We start from the raw sequence: 15,222 nt of genomic DNA on the forward strand, positions 1-15,222 counted from the left end.
TTCAGGACTCACCTGATCCCTTTATAACTATAAGCTTTATCAAAAGGGATGTATGTGAGACATTCCTGAAGTTTAGCTTTAATTGCGTAACAATGGAAGTGTACGTGTTACTTTCTGATGATGTTGCTGAAAGGAAGCATATACAGTATAAAGTGAAAAGTATCGGTCTAAGGATAGAACCTTTTGGAGCTCCATGACTAACTTTTGTGTGAATGGAGGAGTCATTGTTAACATTAACAAACTGGAATCTATATCATAAGTACAACTTAAACCAGCCTAGTGCCGTTCCTTTAATCCCTACATGTTATTCAAGTCTATGTAACAGAATCTTATGATCTATGGTTTCAAATGCGGCTCTAACATCCAGCAGGACAAGTATGGACACAAGTCCATTATCTGATGCCACTAAAAGGTCATTAGTTACAATTGTTAAACACAGCAGCACAATAAATATGTCATGGATTGCTTTTTAAACACTGTTGCAGTTGTAGCCATTTGACCTTCATCTGTGACATTCTCTAAGGTGTATGGAGGCCCAGACCTGTCAGCCCCTCAGCTATCAAAACTCTGCAGCACCACATCTAACCCAATACAAGTCTCTAGCACTGGAAACCTGCTCACAGTGCGCTTCAAGTCTGATGCCTATGTCAGTGGTCGAGGTTTTAATGCAAGCTGGGCTGAAGTCCCAGGAGGTAGGTGGAAATGATTGTTCGTCTGTGCCACACAATACTACACATTATAGTAGGAGGTGTACTATTGGGAGGGCAGAGTGGTGAACATTACATTTTTATAAGTAAAACCTTCATAAGTTTCCGTGAGGAGGCATGCAAACTACAAAGTGCCAAATTGTTTTGTTAGAAAAAGTTAAGACTGCAAACTACAAAACGACAAAACAAGTAATAGAAAAAGTAAAAATGCTTTTAAAAGCAATGTAAACCAACATTAAATGGTATGTAAACATTTCATCAAATTTTTCTTCATATACCTAGTACTCAAATGCCCTCACTTGATTTATTTTACCCCTATCTAAGACTATAAACATTGTCCCTCATCACTGGAACGGGGTTAAAAGGGACCTTTAAGAATATAAACTATTGGAATGTACACATAGGCATGTAAGTGTTGAAAGACGGAATAACGGGCTGCTCAGATCTGTGAGGGGGAAATGCCAGGTACGCCACCTTCATCTTTTTATCTAATGCACCTGAAGTTTTGTGCTACTGTTGCAACTACTTTTACTAAGCAACCAATACCATTTGTCCAATTAGTGGTTAGCATGGAGACAAAAAAAGTGGCACTACACAGATTTTTCACAGGTATTGGAGTTGAATGGATTTTTTTGTTAAAAATTATACATAATATTTATTTTCACTATTTACATATATAGTTTATTGTTAATTATAGTAATTATTAATAATGTATTGCCCTGTTGCCTATTGGTTATGTATTGTGGTTGTGGTAAGGCAAGAAACTAGGTATGCGCCAGTGGCCAGTGTTGTGCACATTGTTAATCTCTTGTGAACGCTGAACTGAACGAATCCCTTCCATGACAGTGAACACAGCTCACGTTTTATGATACCGTTCTTGAAAAATCATCATCGTATAGGAAGGCCATCACGTGAAATGATGCAAATGAATAATGAAAAAAGAGTCTTCAACATTTTGTGTGCGCTCTTTACAACACTTGAGATGTGACACATACAGCCAGGATTAAAGTGACCGAAGAGATCCGGATTCATTATCCGACAACATCGATTAATAACTAAATACATGATTGTAGCTTTGTCATCTCTATCATAACCATCCCAATAAAATAATTTGAAAAAATTAACTATGAACGTGAACAAGTACATTTTTTTTAATGTCGCTCCTGCCCCATTAACACTGAGTCCTGTTGTTCACGTCACGTCACATGACGTCATAAACTCCGGAGGGAATCAAACAAACACTAAGTAAACTTCATGTACTGATCAGGTCCTAATAACAGTGTTTATTAGTTAAAGTGAAAGCAGGTCATTAAGAGTGTATTGTGATACAAAGTGACACAGATCTGACTGATCGCACTCTCCATAACCTTTAATAAACTGTGTTTTAATACAGGTTGTGGGGGCCCAGTCACTGCTCCATCAGGGGAAATCCATTCGCCGTTGTATCCCGGCAGTTATCCAAATAATGTGGACTGTTCCTGGGTCATCAGTGTAGATTCCCACCATCGTGTACTCTTCAATTTCTCCGACCTGGACATTGAACATCATAGCAACTGCTCCTGGGACTATGTGGTTGTAAGTAAATTATTTTGATTCTGTAGATGACAGCAACTGTTTGACCTTCTGGTCAAGGTATGTCAAGGAAGGGGAATGTAGTATGTCTGGCTAAGTGTGTAATTTACAGACTGAACCAGCCTAAATGTATATTAGGATGATGGTCATTGCCAGGTTTCAGTAGATTGAGGCTTTTGTAATTTACAATATAATCTGTATGGATGGGACAGGGATGATGGAAAATGCCATATTCTTCAAAAACAGCCAACTAGTCATGTGTGAAGCAGGTGCTCAATCTGCTAGCTCAATTGAGTTTTGAAAACAAACCACCATTGATATTTCCCTGTTAGATTTAGCTTTTTAAGCATCATTATACTTTTCTGCACTTAGATGGTCACCGCTTTACTTTTCAAACCAGTGCTATGACACTGGTTCAGGTGTCTCCCATTTCTCTTGATCATCTTGAGATGTATCTACACCTTGTCTAGAGTCCATATGTGATAAATTCAATGCATATCAGAGCGGGAAAAAAACAAGCCCTTTGGGTCAGAGACATGTTGAGGCATAGATCTGGGAAAGGTTATGAAAATCGCTGTTGCACTAATGGTGCATTTGAAACAATGTTTGGAACAACCTTGAATCTTCTGAGAGCTGGTGGCCAAACTAAGCAATTGGGGAGAAGGGTCATGGTAATAGAGGTAACCAAGAACCTGATGGTCACTATGGCTAAGCTCCAGAGATCCTGTGGAGATTGGAGAAATTAAAGGTATTCACATTATTTTATTTCAAACTGAATGTGCTGAAGAGTGAAAATTTGTAGCAGTCAAAATATTTGTAGTGTCGACTGTTAATGCAGTGAATTTTAAGCCAGGTTTTCCAGAATCATATGTCTGTCCCTCTGTAGGTTCATGATGGTCCAACCATATCATCTCCTCTTCTTGCCCGTGTGTGTGGCACCAGTCTTCCTCCCTCCATTACCACCACCCAGAATACCATTACTGTTCGCTTTCGGTCTGACTCCAGTCGCAGTCACCGTGGGTTTAGCGCTCACTTCTCCGAGGGTGAGTATTCTTAACATTCAGTTTCAATCACTTGAGCATGGGTGAAATTTCCCCCATCACTTCATCTTTTAATTCATCAGTCCTATATTCAGATTGTAATAATTTCAAAACATAACCAGGCTTGCCTGCAGTAATGTTAACATTAGCGTACACAAAGCACACAACTGATCTCAAACAAGATTTATTGATTACAATAAATATGAAAGAAATACGAGTTCACCTTATTTCCCCTACACAAATATCCAAAGATCAACTTAGTTAACAAAACTGAATAACCTACTGTGTATGTATTGTAACTAATAGACTATTTTTACAATGAATTTGAAAGAAGAGAGAAGACAAACTTGAATCTCAATTTTAAATTCAAAATTTCAGAGAATGCTGCACTCTTGATATTTAGGGCCCGAGCACCGAATGGTGAGAGGCCCTATTGAAACTGTAGGGGCTTTTTGAGGGCTCAGAAAGTTTCTAAAGTTTGCAGTAAATTAGAAAGTGGTAAAAATGTACGTATTCTTGACTATTTGGAAATGGGCGTGGAAAAATGTTTCAACAGCGCCACCTACGGAAAGCCCCCTCAGTTAGCTTTCACCGATCCTCACGAAAATGAGGACAGTTGTGTATCATGACCAAATGCACAAAAAAGTCTCTCAGTGCATTATGAAAAACGCAACAAGAAGCCCGCCATTTTGAATTTAGTGGCCATTTTGGCCATATTCCACATTTTTACTTTGACATACTCGTCGTAGGGCTTTCATCAGATCAACTGAAATTTAGATGAGTGTCTTCACAACAAGATGGAGATCTAAAGTTCTCCGAATTTTTACACGCCATCAAATCACAAGCTTCTGTATCTCAGGCATATTTGGTTCAATCAAGTCCAAACTAGTGTCATCAAAACAAGATGGAGATCTGAAGTTGTTGAAAGATACATTTTTTGTGGCATGGCCTCAAAGTTTGATTAAATGCCATCAGAACACGAGCTTCTGTATCTTGGACATATTTGGTCCAATCGAGTCCAAACTAGACATGTAAAACAAAAATCGCGACCTGAAGGCATCTATACAGAGATCGTGACTTAAAATCACAGCGCCCCCTGGTGGCACTAGGAAATGTCTTGTTCTTGATACGTCTTACACTTGGATGTATTTCTCCTCATCCACTTTGCAAAACCATGTCAACCTGTGTCAAATGGGTCTCTAGACATTGATAATGTGGGCATACGATTACTGTGACTTTCCATCATGCAGATTATTAATGGCGTGGCATCAAAGTTCATCAGTTCGCCATGACACACAAAATCGCTGTAACTTCCGTGTTCATGGGTCCAGCTTCCTCAAACTACATGTGTTTTTCAACAGCCCCCCCCCTGAAGATATTCAGATAGTTTTAAGGAATGGGCGTGGCAAAATAACTGACTAATGCCCCCTAAAGGGGAGCACCGGCACTACGATTGGTCTACATTGACAAAAATCGATAGGGACATGTTTCTTTTCATGACAAAGAAATAAGTCTCTTGGATAGATATGCTTAAACAAACAGGAAGCTCTCCATTTTAGATTTAGTGGCCATTTTGGCCACATTCCACATTTTTACTTTGATGTACTTGTAGAGCTTTCATCAGATTAACTTCAAATTAAGATCAGTGTCATCACAACAAGATGGATATAAAAAATTATCTATTTTTCGTCAAACCGTGTGACCGTGGCATTGCGTCAAAGTTTGATTAAACGCCATCAAAACACGAGCTATTGTATCTCAGACATACATCGTCTAATCAAGTCCAAACTAGACATGTAAAACAAGAGTCCCTGCTTGATGACATCTACACAGAAATCATGACTTGAAATCACAGCGCCCCCTGGTGGCAACAGGAAATGTCTTTTTTTTGCATGGATGTATTCCTCCTCATCCACTGACCTCAACCATGTCAAACTGTATCAAATGAGTCTCAAGACATTGATAATGAAGGCATAAGATTACTGTGACTTTTCGTCAAACGTCATATTAATGGCGTGGCATCAACGTTCATCAACTCGCCGTGAAACACGAAATTGCTGTAACATCCCTGTTCATGGTTCCATCTCCCTCAAACTACCTGTGTGTGTTAACATCCCCCCCTGAAGATATTATATGGTTTTAAGGAATGGGCGTGGCAAGAAAACTGACTAGCGCCCCCTAAAGGGCAGCCACGGCACTACGATTGGCCGACATGTACAAAAATCGATTGAGGCATGTGTCTTTTCATAACAAACAAATAAGCTTCTTGGATAGATATGCTAGACCAAACAGATGGCCGCCATTTTGGCTTAAGTGGCCATTTTTGCCATATTCCACATTTTTACTTTGACGTACTTGTGCCAGGGCTTTCATCAGATTAACTTCAAATTAAGATCAGTGTCATCACAACAAGATGGAGATAAAAATGATTTAGAGATCGATTTTCCGTCACACCGTGTGACCGTGGCGTGGCATCAAAGTTTGATTTAACACCATCAAAACACGAGGTTCTGTATGTCGGACATACATTGTCCAATCGAGACCAAACTAGACATGTAAGACTAGAGTCCCGGCCTGATGACTTGAAATCACAGCGCCCCCTGGTGGCTACAGGAAGTGACATGATTTATACTTTGATGAACTGCTCCTGGCTGCTTTATAATATACAACTCAAAAGAGCTCAGTCAAGTCATTGGATCATGGTCAGAATTGTAACATTTCCTCAAACCGTGTAAACATTGATGTGTGGTGAAGGATTTTCCTTCGCCAAAGGACACGATGTTGTCATAACTCCACTGTGCATTGTCCTATCACTATTAAACTTCTGTCACATGATAAGAGTACAAGCCTGAACAGCTCTATGTGTCAATATTTCCTCAGTGTCATAGCGCCACCTACTGATTCGCCCTGAAACAGGAAGTACTTTGTTAATCCACTCTTCATTATTCATCCGGCTCCAAACTACTGATAGAGGTGATCATAGCGCCACCTATTGATCAGTATGAAAATTATTTTGTGGTAACATTGTCCAATTGACACAAAATTGCTCACGCTACATCAGAGCGCCTACTTGAACAGATCTATATGTCTGTGTGTAATAATAGTGATGGCGCCACCTACTGGCAACAGGAAGTAAGCTTTGTTTTACAACTATCATTCGATTTGCACAGTGTGATATGCTATCCGATAGCATGGACCGTAATGAGCAATTAGCAGGCAAGGATCAACACCGCATGACGGACGCAGGAAGTGAAGCGTTTAACTTGCAGCAGTGCACAAAACGCATGCAACGCGGAGACGTGCGCGTGGTCATCGATCGTTTTCTCCACCGACCGCAACAGGCTTCAACATGCGGGTGCTCGGGCCCGCCAGTGCTACATCGTAGCCCTAGTTTGTTACTGCATCTACTCAGCATTGTAATGAGACATTAATCAGTTGACATAATATTCTCACCATCATAAATTGTAATTTTTTGAGACAGAGCTAACACTCTGAAATAACGAAACACCAATTATTAAGTAAACAAAAGTGTTAGTCTCATTCAGACCTTCTACGTGAATAAAACCCACTGTAGGTGGGTCAAACTGTTTGACGTGTTCTGTTGGATGGTTGAGGGTTAGAGGAACCTAACCATATCATTTTGTATGTTTTCAACAGCCTGTGGTTCAACAATAATTACAGACAATGAGGGTGGGGCCATTGCATCACCTCGGTACCCAGCACCATACCCACCCAATCAGAACTGTAGCTGGATCATCAGAGCACAGGAACCATGTGAGCTGCTTTAATCAAGGTTGACAAAAGCAAAACTATTGTTGTATAACCGATGTTACACATTAAGTGTTGTTTTTTCTTTCTGTGGCCAGTTAACCATGTGACCCTGTCATTCACGGACTTTGAGTTAGAAATGATATACTCCAACTGCTCCCATGAAGCTGTGGAGATCCTGGATGGAGACAACTACCAGGCACCATCTATAGGTAGTTTTACTTTTAGTGGGTGTGTGCGTGCGCGCTTGTGTGGATGTGCATGTGTGCGCATTTTGTAGTTGAATACAACAGCTTGTTCATTTACATGAAAATCTCAAAGGCATTTAAATTTAATATACATTTTTGCCAGGGCGCTATTGTGGCCTTGAAATACCTCACCCGGTGACATCATTCAGTAACTCCTTGGTGGTCAATTTCGTCTCAGACCAATCCGTCTCCAGAAAAGGTTTCCGAGCCACCTACTCGGCTTCCACATCTAGTAAGAGATACCAGGATACCATGCTCAGTTCTAGAAAATATATTTATTACTGAAAATTACAAAATCACACTGTTCCCATGCATATACGCTGATATTGAAAGGATCTCCAGTAAACACTATTTTTACATCTTCTGCTCAGGTTGTGGAGGAGATCTGGTGATGGAGAGTGGTGCATTTAACAGTCCCAACTATCCAGATGCTTATCCGCCTAATGTGGAATGTGTGTGGACCATCAAAAGCTCACCAGGAAACCGTCTTCAGCTCTCATTTATGTTAGTTTGAATGTGGAGGTTGATTCTTGATCTCAGGCGCATATCTCTGATTAAATATTATAAACTGAAGGTTACTTAAGTAGGAACATCTTTCAGGTGCCCTCCTTGACCTATCTCTGGGTAACTCTGACAGTCACCTGACATCTTCTGCGTATGAAGGAGACAGAGGTTTTAGTCTTCTCACAGAGAGCTGATGCTATCTGTTTATTTAGTTCAGATTATACGCTATGTTAGGGCTACCCTGTTCAGCGAGAGCTTGTTATGCTGTATTGTGGTCTATATATATATATATATATATATATATATATATATATAATAGGTGTTCAGTTAAAAAATATCTCAAACAGATAAAGCAGGAAATCGTCAGGATTGATTGGCTGGATGAGATTCAATTCAGATAATTTTTCAAAACTTTTGGCTATCAATTTTGTCCGTAAAATTTCTGTTGGTTGAGTAATTTGTGCTTGGTTTTGCACATTTTCATCCCACTTTAGCTTTTGTTTTTTCAGAAACCATCAGTTCTTACCTTTGAAATTATTTCTGGGTCGGGGAGTAGTAAGGGTTAGATAAATGTCCAGTGTCATCAGGGTTACGACACTGGGTAAGATGTATATAATATGTAGTGGCTTGTGTGATGCAATCGCCAAGTTGATAATACTGGCTACTATTAACTCGGCAAAGATACAGTATATTTTTTTGACATAAACAGTATGCTGGGCAGTATCAGCTATCGATTGTTCAGCATTTTACGATGTCACATAACATAATTCTAAATAGCTTCTGACCAAAAGTTTTATTGACTAACAATCCAGCTTAGGTCAGATACTAATTATTTAACTTATATTATTGATATGTGAAAGGCAATTTGAGTGTTTTAATTAGTGATTGACCTCATAAACCTTAGCAGAGCCATTGAAAAACAAACTGAACTGCATAGTGATTGTTGGCAGAGGATGAAGATGCGATGATTGCTGCACATTAGTTAAATGTCTTTATTTTTTGAATTTGCAGATAATTAATCCGTGGCTGATATTTTGCTTTTAAAAGATACTTCACCACTAACAATCTTTCTTTGTGTTTAGTGTCTTTCACCTGCAGGGAGACTCTGACTGTAATAATGACTACCTAGAAATAAGAGAGGGCAACTCCACTGGATCTGTGGTTGGTTGCTTCTGTGGGAACTCGCTGCCTTCAAACTACACCTCTGTGATTGGTCACATCCTGTGGGTGAAGTTTGTCTCAGATGCGTCAATTAGTGGAGAAGGATTCAGAGCGACCTTCTCACACTGTAAGCGTAAACACCATTCATGATCTTTTTTAAATTCAAACTCCTGAGCCACAGCCGCCCCGTCATACCATGCCACCAACACATGTTGGTGTGTATGGTCGGCTGTGGCTCAGGAGACAGAGTGGGTCGTCCACTAACTAACTAACCAGATGGTTGGTGGTTCTCCGCCTGCTCCGATCAGGGTTCCAAGTGTCCTTGGGAATACACTGAAACCCAAATTGCCCCTGATGGCTGTGAATCGATGTATGGCAACATTTTACTGTGATGTGCGATGAGTAGTCATCAAGACTAGAAAAGTGCAATATAATTATAGACTATTTACCATTTAAATGTTCCATTCCAATCTTCCTAATTCTCCCTCTATCCTTTTTCTCATTGTCATTAGTCATCTTACTGAAGTAACAGCAAGATTTGTTGTACGATGTCTGTTTATTCAGTTATTAAATCTGATCAATAAATAGAAAACTTGGTAGATCAAATTTAATTAGAGAGGGAATAAGAAATCTAACCCTTGACTTCCTCACTGTTTCTCAGTGTATGGTAATGATCTGATGGGGGAGTTTGGCCAGATAGCATCCCCACTGTATCCCAGAACATACCCAAATAATGCAGACTACTACTGGACCATAACTGTAGAGGGAGACAGCTACATTCAGATCCGTTTCTTGGACATGGACATTGAGGACCAGTATGAATGCTACTATGACCACCTCAAGGTAAGATTCTGCATGCTGTGAAATCGCATTGTAACCTTGATTTAACATATTTATTTTACAGTCAGAATGATGCTTGTGCCAGTGTGTCTCAGGGGTATTAATTGTTTCATGTGTGAGACATTGTGCATTGCAGGTGCTGTCTCACTCAATGCAATCTAACTTTTACAGCAGCTCTTTGTAACAGGACAGACTTTTCCTTTGAGCACTAGTACTTTTGCTGTAGATTCAGAAAATTTTTGAGTAAACAAGCTGATAAATTAAAGTTTAAAAGATATCTACATATAAAATCTATAAAAGTGGTAAGCCTTCAATATTCAATTAATATATACTACACATATATCATATTCTTCACCTGTTGGACAAATGTAGGACATTGTACAACAGGATCACTTAAACTGTTTTTTTTGTCCTGTGAACAGTGTTGACAGTCAAGTGTACATTAGTTTGCATAATGTATCAGAGAACAGAGCCCCGATGACAGCTCAAAGAGCTGTCCATAAATTTGATAATTTTTCTATTCTGCCCTCAATCCTTGGTTGTTTCCAGATCTTTGATGGCTCCAGTGTTCATTACTATCCGATTGGAACATTCTGTGGTCTGGATTTCCCCCCGGCCGTGAGGAGTTCTGGCAGCACTGTCACCCTGCAGTTCAAATCAGATTCAGTGATTGGAGGACGAGGCTTCCTTGTTGAATGGAGTGCAGTCCAGGACTCTGGACCACCACCCACTATCTCACCAGGTAAAACAACGACATTACAATTAGTTCTTCTCCAGAGAATTGGAGGAAAATTACAAGGTAGATGATGGTGACAGAGCTAGACTTGTAGCCTAACACAGGTTTCATAATCACTTCCCAAAAAATACATAAATACGGCCACATTGAAAGGCAACTTATATACTAAACATGTGACCTTGTTCTCCTTTAGTGATATGAAATTTCTTACAAAATTAACAGTAAAATTTGAACAGCCGTAGCCTGGTTGCTCCAAAATGCATATAGAAACAGGTCGGGTTTTAGGTTCCCTCTGTTTAGGAGCACACAGCCTGCTCATAAAACACAAGAATAAAGACTTGCAGTCTCGAAATACACTTCAGGTCATGTTCACTAGCTGTTATGCAGTACCTGTTTAAGATGCATGATACATTTATTTTACGATATGCCATTATTCAATTTGTGTTAGCCTACATACAAAAATGATTCCTACAACTAAAGAAATTCGTTTTGAGCCTCATATTATGCCCTTCAGAATTCATGCAAATTTCTGTGAATGTTTGCATCTGTGTGGACAGCCTGCAAAAGTATACTGCTTCGCACCTTTAACCATGAACATTCCTGTTATCACACTGAATATGAGGCCCCAATAAGAGTAATCAACTGTTTTAAAAATCTGATTCGGGAGTCATAAAAGGGTATTTCAGGAAAGTAGAGCTCTTGCTGTGAATGCTTTAGAGCAGAGGTCTTTAACAGGGGGTCTGCAGAGGTACTGCAGGGGGTCGCACATTTTTTTGTTGATTAGATAATTTTTTGTATTTTAACTAAAAAGAAAATCCCCACAAATTTAAATGTCTTTAAATTGTAGCGAACGGATAAATGGAGGCAGAAGACGTTATCTTTCAGTCAGGAATGCACAAACTGCAACTTTATACCTTGCACATGTTTAACATGGTTCATAAAACATGAATATATGAACCTGGGTATCATTTGAATAGCTTAGTATTGAATGCACAATAACGGTGAAGACCCCTGCTTTAGAGTGTAAGCTATCACCTGTGTGCATATCATCCAGCCTTCAAAGAAATGTTTGTTTGTTCATCATTTTTAGTAGTTGACTTAGTAGTTGTGTGACATACATTTGTTTTAAAACCCGCCCTAAAACCTTAGAAGACCTGACAGAATTGCCAGTGTTTACAAAAACAGCCCTGAAGCAAAAGGAAACTTAATGGATTTAAAAAATGTTTTAAAAGGGTGGCAAACTCATTGAGATCCCCCCCTTCCTTCTCTTCCTTAAACGAACATCTCTTACTGACTGAGCCTTGTTCAGAGGGTCAGCAGCATCATCTGCAATTTGTGTACATTAGATGACTACTACAATTTATTTGACTACTAAACAGTATTGAGTAGAGTAGTTTCCCTGCTAATTGAGTGAAGTGTTGACGATTGAAGGAGGGTGACACTTATTAACTGAAAATTATAATTAATGTAGTTATTGTTAAAGAAATGATCTTTTCACTCCAAAGTTAAGGTTTAATAAGTCAGTATTGCATGTGTTCCATCTTAGAGAACCATTTGTGTGTGTGTTTCTGTTTTTCAGGTTCATGTGGTGGAATGCTAATGGCAGGAGAGACTCCTGGCTTCTTCTATTCTCCTGGCTGGCCTGAAGATTACCCACTGACCCAGGAGTGTACCTGGTTGATTCGTTCTCCAGACTCGATTGTAGAGTTTAACATCTTGTCCCTGGACATGGAGGACTACCCCAGTTGCTTCTTTGATAGCCTGGTTATTAGAGACGGTAATTTATTAAAGCCTTTTCTGTAGACCTTACCCTGAGCAAATCACGAATGGAGTTGCTGAAATAGATTTATTGAAAGCACTATGCTCCTGTGGTCTTATTTGTGCATGTGTTTGTTTCCAGGTGCAACCAGTATGTCCCCTGTGCTGGCTACTGTGTGTGGTCGCGACCCCCCAGGTCCTCTCCACTCGACAGGAGATTCCATGTTCATTCACTTTTCCTCAGACAGCAGCGTCACTGGCCGAGGCTTTAATGCCTCCTACTCCAGAGGTCAAGCACCAGAAGCAAATTAATAAACATCATAAACAAGGTTCTATTAGTATTGTACAACAAAAAGATATGGTCAATAGGGAGTAATGGGAAAAAAAACTTGACACTCAATAAGATACAGATAAGATACATTTTTATTGATCCCAAAATAATGCACAATCACACGACATGCAGAGTAGGGAAATTTGTCTTCTGCTTTTGTCCCATCTGGTGAACATCACAGGACACGACAGAGCAGTGAGCAGCCATGCACAGCGCCCGGGGAGCAGATGTTGGGGGAGTAAGGTGCCTTGCTCAGGGGCACTTAGACAGTGGGGGTAGGGAGAGTGCTCTTTGGAACAGATCAGGGTGTTGTCCTGGCAGGTATGTTGTATTGTCACCACGAGGAATCGAACCAGCGACCTTCCACCTAGTCCACCGCTGCGACAGTTACATTTTTTTTCCCACACATTTCCTGTCAAACTACTACTCTACTACTGTTACAATTCTACAAAGCCAATAATTACCTTAATAATAATAATCATGATTATACTTTTGTGTCTTCAGGTTGTGGTGGTCTTTTGCACGTAGACAGGGGTGTGGTGAGCAGTCCGCACCACCCCCAGAACTACATGCCTGGTCTGAACTGTAGCTGGAATGTGATGGTGACACCTGGCTTCAGGGTTTCTGTCACCTTCCAGAACCCCTTCCAGATTCAAGGCTATGGAAATGGTTGCAGCTCAGGAGACTTCCTTGAGGTAAACAACATATTGAGAGCATGTTTGTATGGTTACAAGAAGGCCACTTACTGGGCCCATGAACGTTTTACCCTCAGGGCCTTAAAATTTGTTTCTGCTTTCTGCACCCTCATGGACAAAAATGTCATTCCTAAAACGTCTATAAAATGATATGTATTAAGTTAATTTTTCCCTTTAATAAATACATTTTATTAAACATCATCAGTCCTGATCATAAATACAATATATTCATAAAATTTCTGTATTTTAAACTACACATTTGTTTACATAATACCACATTTTTTAAGTAAAATTATACTAATAAATTGATAATTTCCATGAACTGTATGATAACAAGTTTTATTTTGGATGGTTATTACAGCTTGGCATATGACACTGGTACGCAGCAACATTAATGTTTTTGAATTGTTAGCTTTTGTGTGGTATCACATTTAAAATAAATATTCCTCTCATAACAGTGCTTCTTCCCGAAACTGCTATAAAAATACTTTATATTAATCCTTTGCTCTTTGGGTGGCTTAATTTTTTTTTTTAAACTTCAGCCCTGCTGGAGAATACAAAATTGGGCATTCAACTGTATTTGTCGGCCCTGTCACCTGTATTTGTTTGGCAGTGTATTTTTATACCTTTTTATGTAGAAGGTATACTGTACATTCTTTCGGATTTGAGGGTGTGTATGTCAGCTCCTCTGTAACCTTTGGATATCACATAATCTGTATTGAGTTAAATTGCGGTGAGTTCTTAAGGTGCGGTGAGTGTTATTACACTATGTCTTCCCCTCCCCACTAAAAAGGAAGCTAAAAAAGTCATTCGATACAACTACATAGTAATATTCCAACATAATGCGCTTCCTTCAAGTCACTGTTTCTTGTTAACATGGTCAAATTGCAGTCTAGTGTGGTGATCCTGCAAAAAAAATCTGGTTATGATGGTGTCGGGATCATGCATAAGACACATTAAAATGGATATATCTTGCTGACATGGTTATCCAGGTCTCCGGTAATCATGTAGAGTTGGATGTCTCAGTCACCCCCAGTATAGGTCATGAACCATGCCTCCTCCATGTTAGTGTATGAGACCATGGTTCCAACTAAAAAGGCTTAAAATACAAAAAAAAAATTATTCACGCCTATGTTATACAAATGGGGTTAAACATCCTGATTGAAACCTGAGACTGCCTTGTGACCTTGATTCCATTCATTGATATTTACTGTGCACAGTCTGGCTAGAACTGGCACAAAATGCCAGAGTTTTTTACACACAATGTTTTGGCTACATTTCTGGATAGTGGGAGGAAGTGGATATCCTTCATATACTGTACATATGCTCTTGATACATTGTCTGTTTTTAAATAATTTGTGTTTTTAAGATATGCTGTAGACCGGTTTTGGTCTACGAACAATTTGTTAATAAGACTGGTCTCATCCATAAATTGTTCTTTCTCCTTATCAAACAACTCTTCCCATTTATTTAATGTACATGCAACTTTCTTTTTTGTCTGAAGTCTTCGATTCACTATTCACGATCAGCAATTCAATTGTTTATTTAGAGTTATTATTCACTTGCTGGTGTCTCCACAGCTTAGGAATGGTCCAGATGGCTCTTCTCCATTACTGGGCCAACGTCTCTGTGGTACAAGTCCCCCATCCCTTCTCCAGACAACTGACAACCACCTCTTCATTCACTTTATGTCGGATGGCAGTAATGAGGCCAGTGGCTTTGAGCTGATCTTTGAGGCCCACAGTCAGGGTACAGCCATCTCACTTATACTTTTTCTCCACTCACCAGTATTTTATTGATGTCCTGGGTTGATTGTATTAACAGGTTGTTTTAGGTGGACTGTTCAAAATTTCCAGATCGAT

General features: G+C 39.5%; 1 protein-coding gene across 1 annotated transcript in view; it reads left to right on the top strand.

The window, feature by feature from the left end:
• The window catches only part of cubn (cubilin (intrinsic factor-cobalamin receptor)), a 101,103-nt gene that overhangs the window by 39,151 nt on the left and 46,730 nt on the right, over positions 1-15,222 (top strand). The window contains exons 30-43 of the mRNA XM_053412367.1: positions 524-692; positions 2,101-2,282; positions 3,166-3,322; positions 6,977-7,093; positions 7,186-7,299; positions 7,439-7,567; positions 7,707-7,839; positions 8,922-9,127; positions 9,662-9,843; positions 10,390-10,582; positions 12,156-12,353; positions 12,477-12,623; positions 13,170-13,360; positions 14,941-15,109. Coding sequence (XP_053268342.1) covers positions 524-692; positions 2,101-2,282; positions 3,166-3,322; positions 6,977-7,093; positions 7,186-7,299; positions 7,439-7,567; positions 7,707-7,839; positions 8,922-9,127; positions 9,662-9,843; positions 10,390-10,582; positions 12,156-12,353; positions 12,477-12,623; positions 13,170-13,360; positions 14,941-15,109 — 2,287 coding nt within the window. The remainder of the gene's footprint in view (positions 1-523; positions 693-2,100; positions 2,283-3,165; positions 3,323-6,976; positions 7,094-7,185; positions 7,300-7,438; positions 7,568-7,706; positions 7,840-8,921; positions 9,128-9,661; positions 9,844-10,389; positions 10,583-12,155; positions 12,354-12,476; positions 12,624-13,169; positions 13,361-14,940; positions 15,110-15,222) is intronic.

The sequence above is a fragment of the Pleuronectes platessa genome, chromosome 20 (genome assembly GCF_947347685.1).
Source record: "Pleuronectes platessa chromosome 20, fPlePla1.1, whole genome shotgun sequence".
Classification (NCBI taxonomy): Eukaryota; Metazoa; Chordata; class Actinopteri; order Pleuronectiformes; family Pleuronectidae; genus Pleuronectes; species Pleuronectes platessa.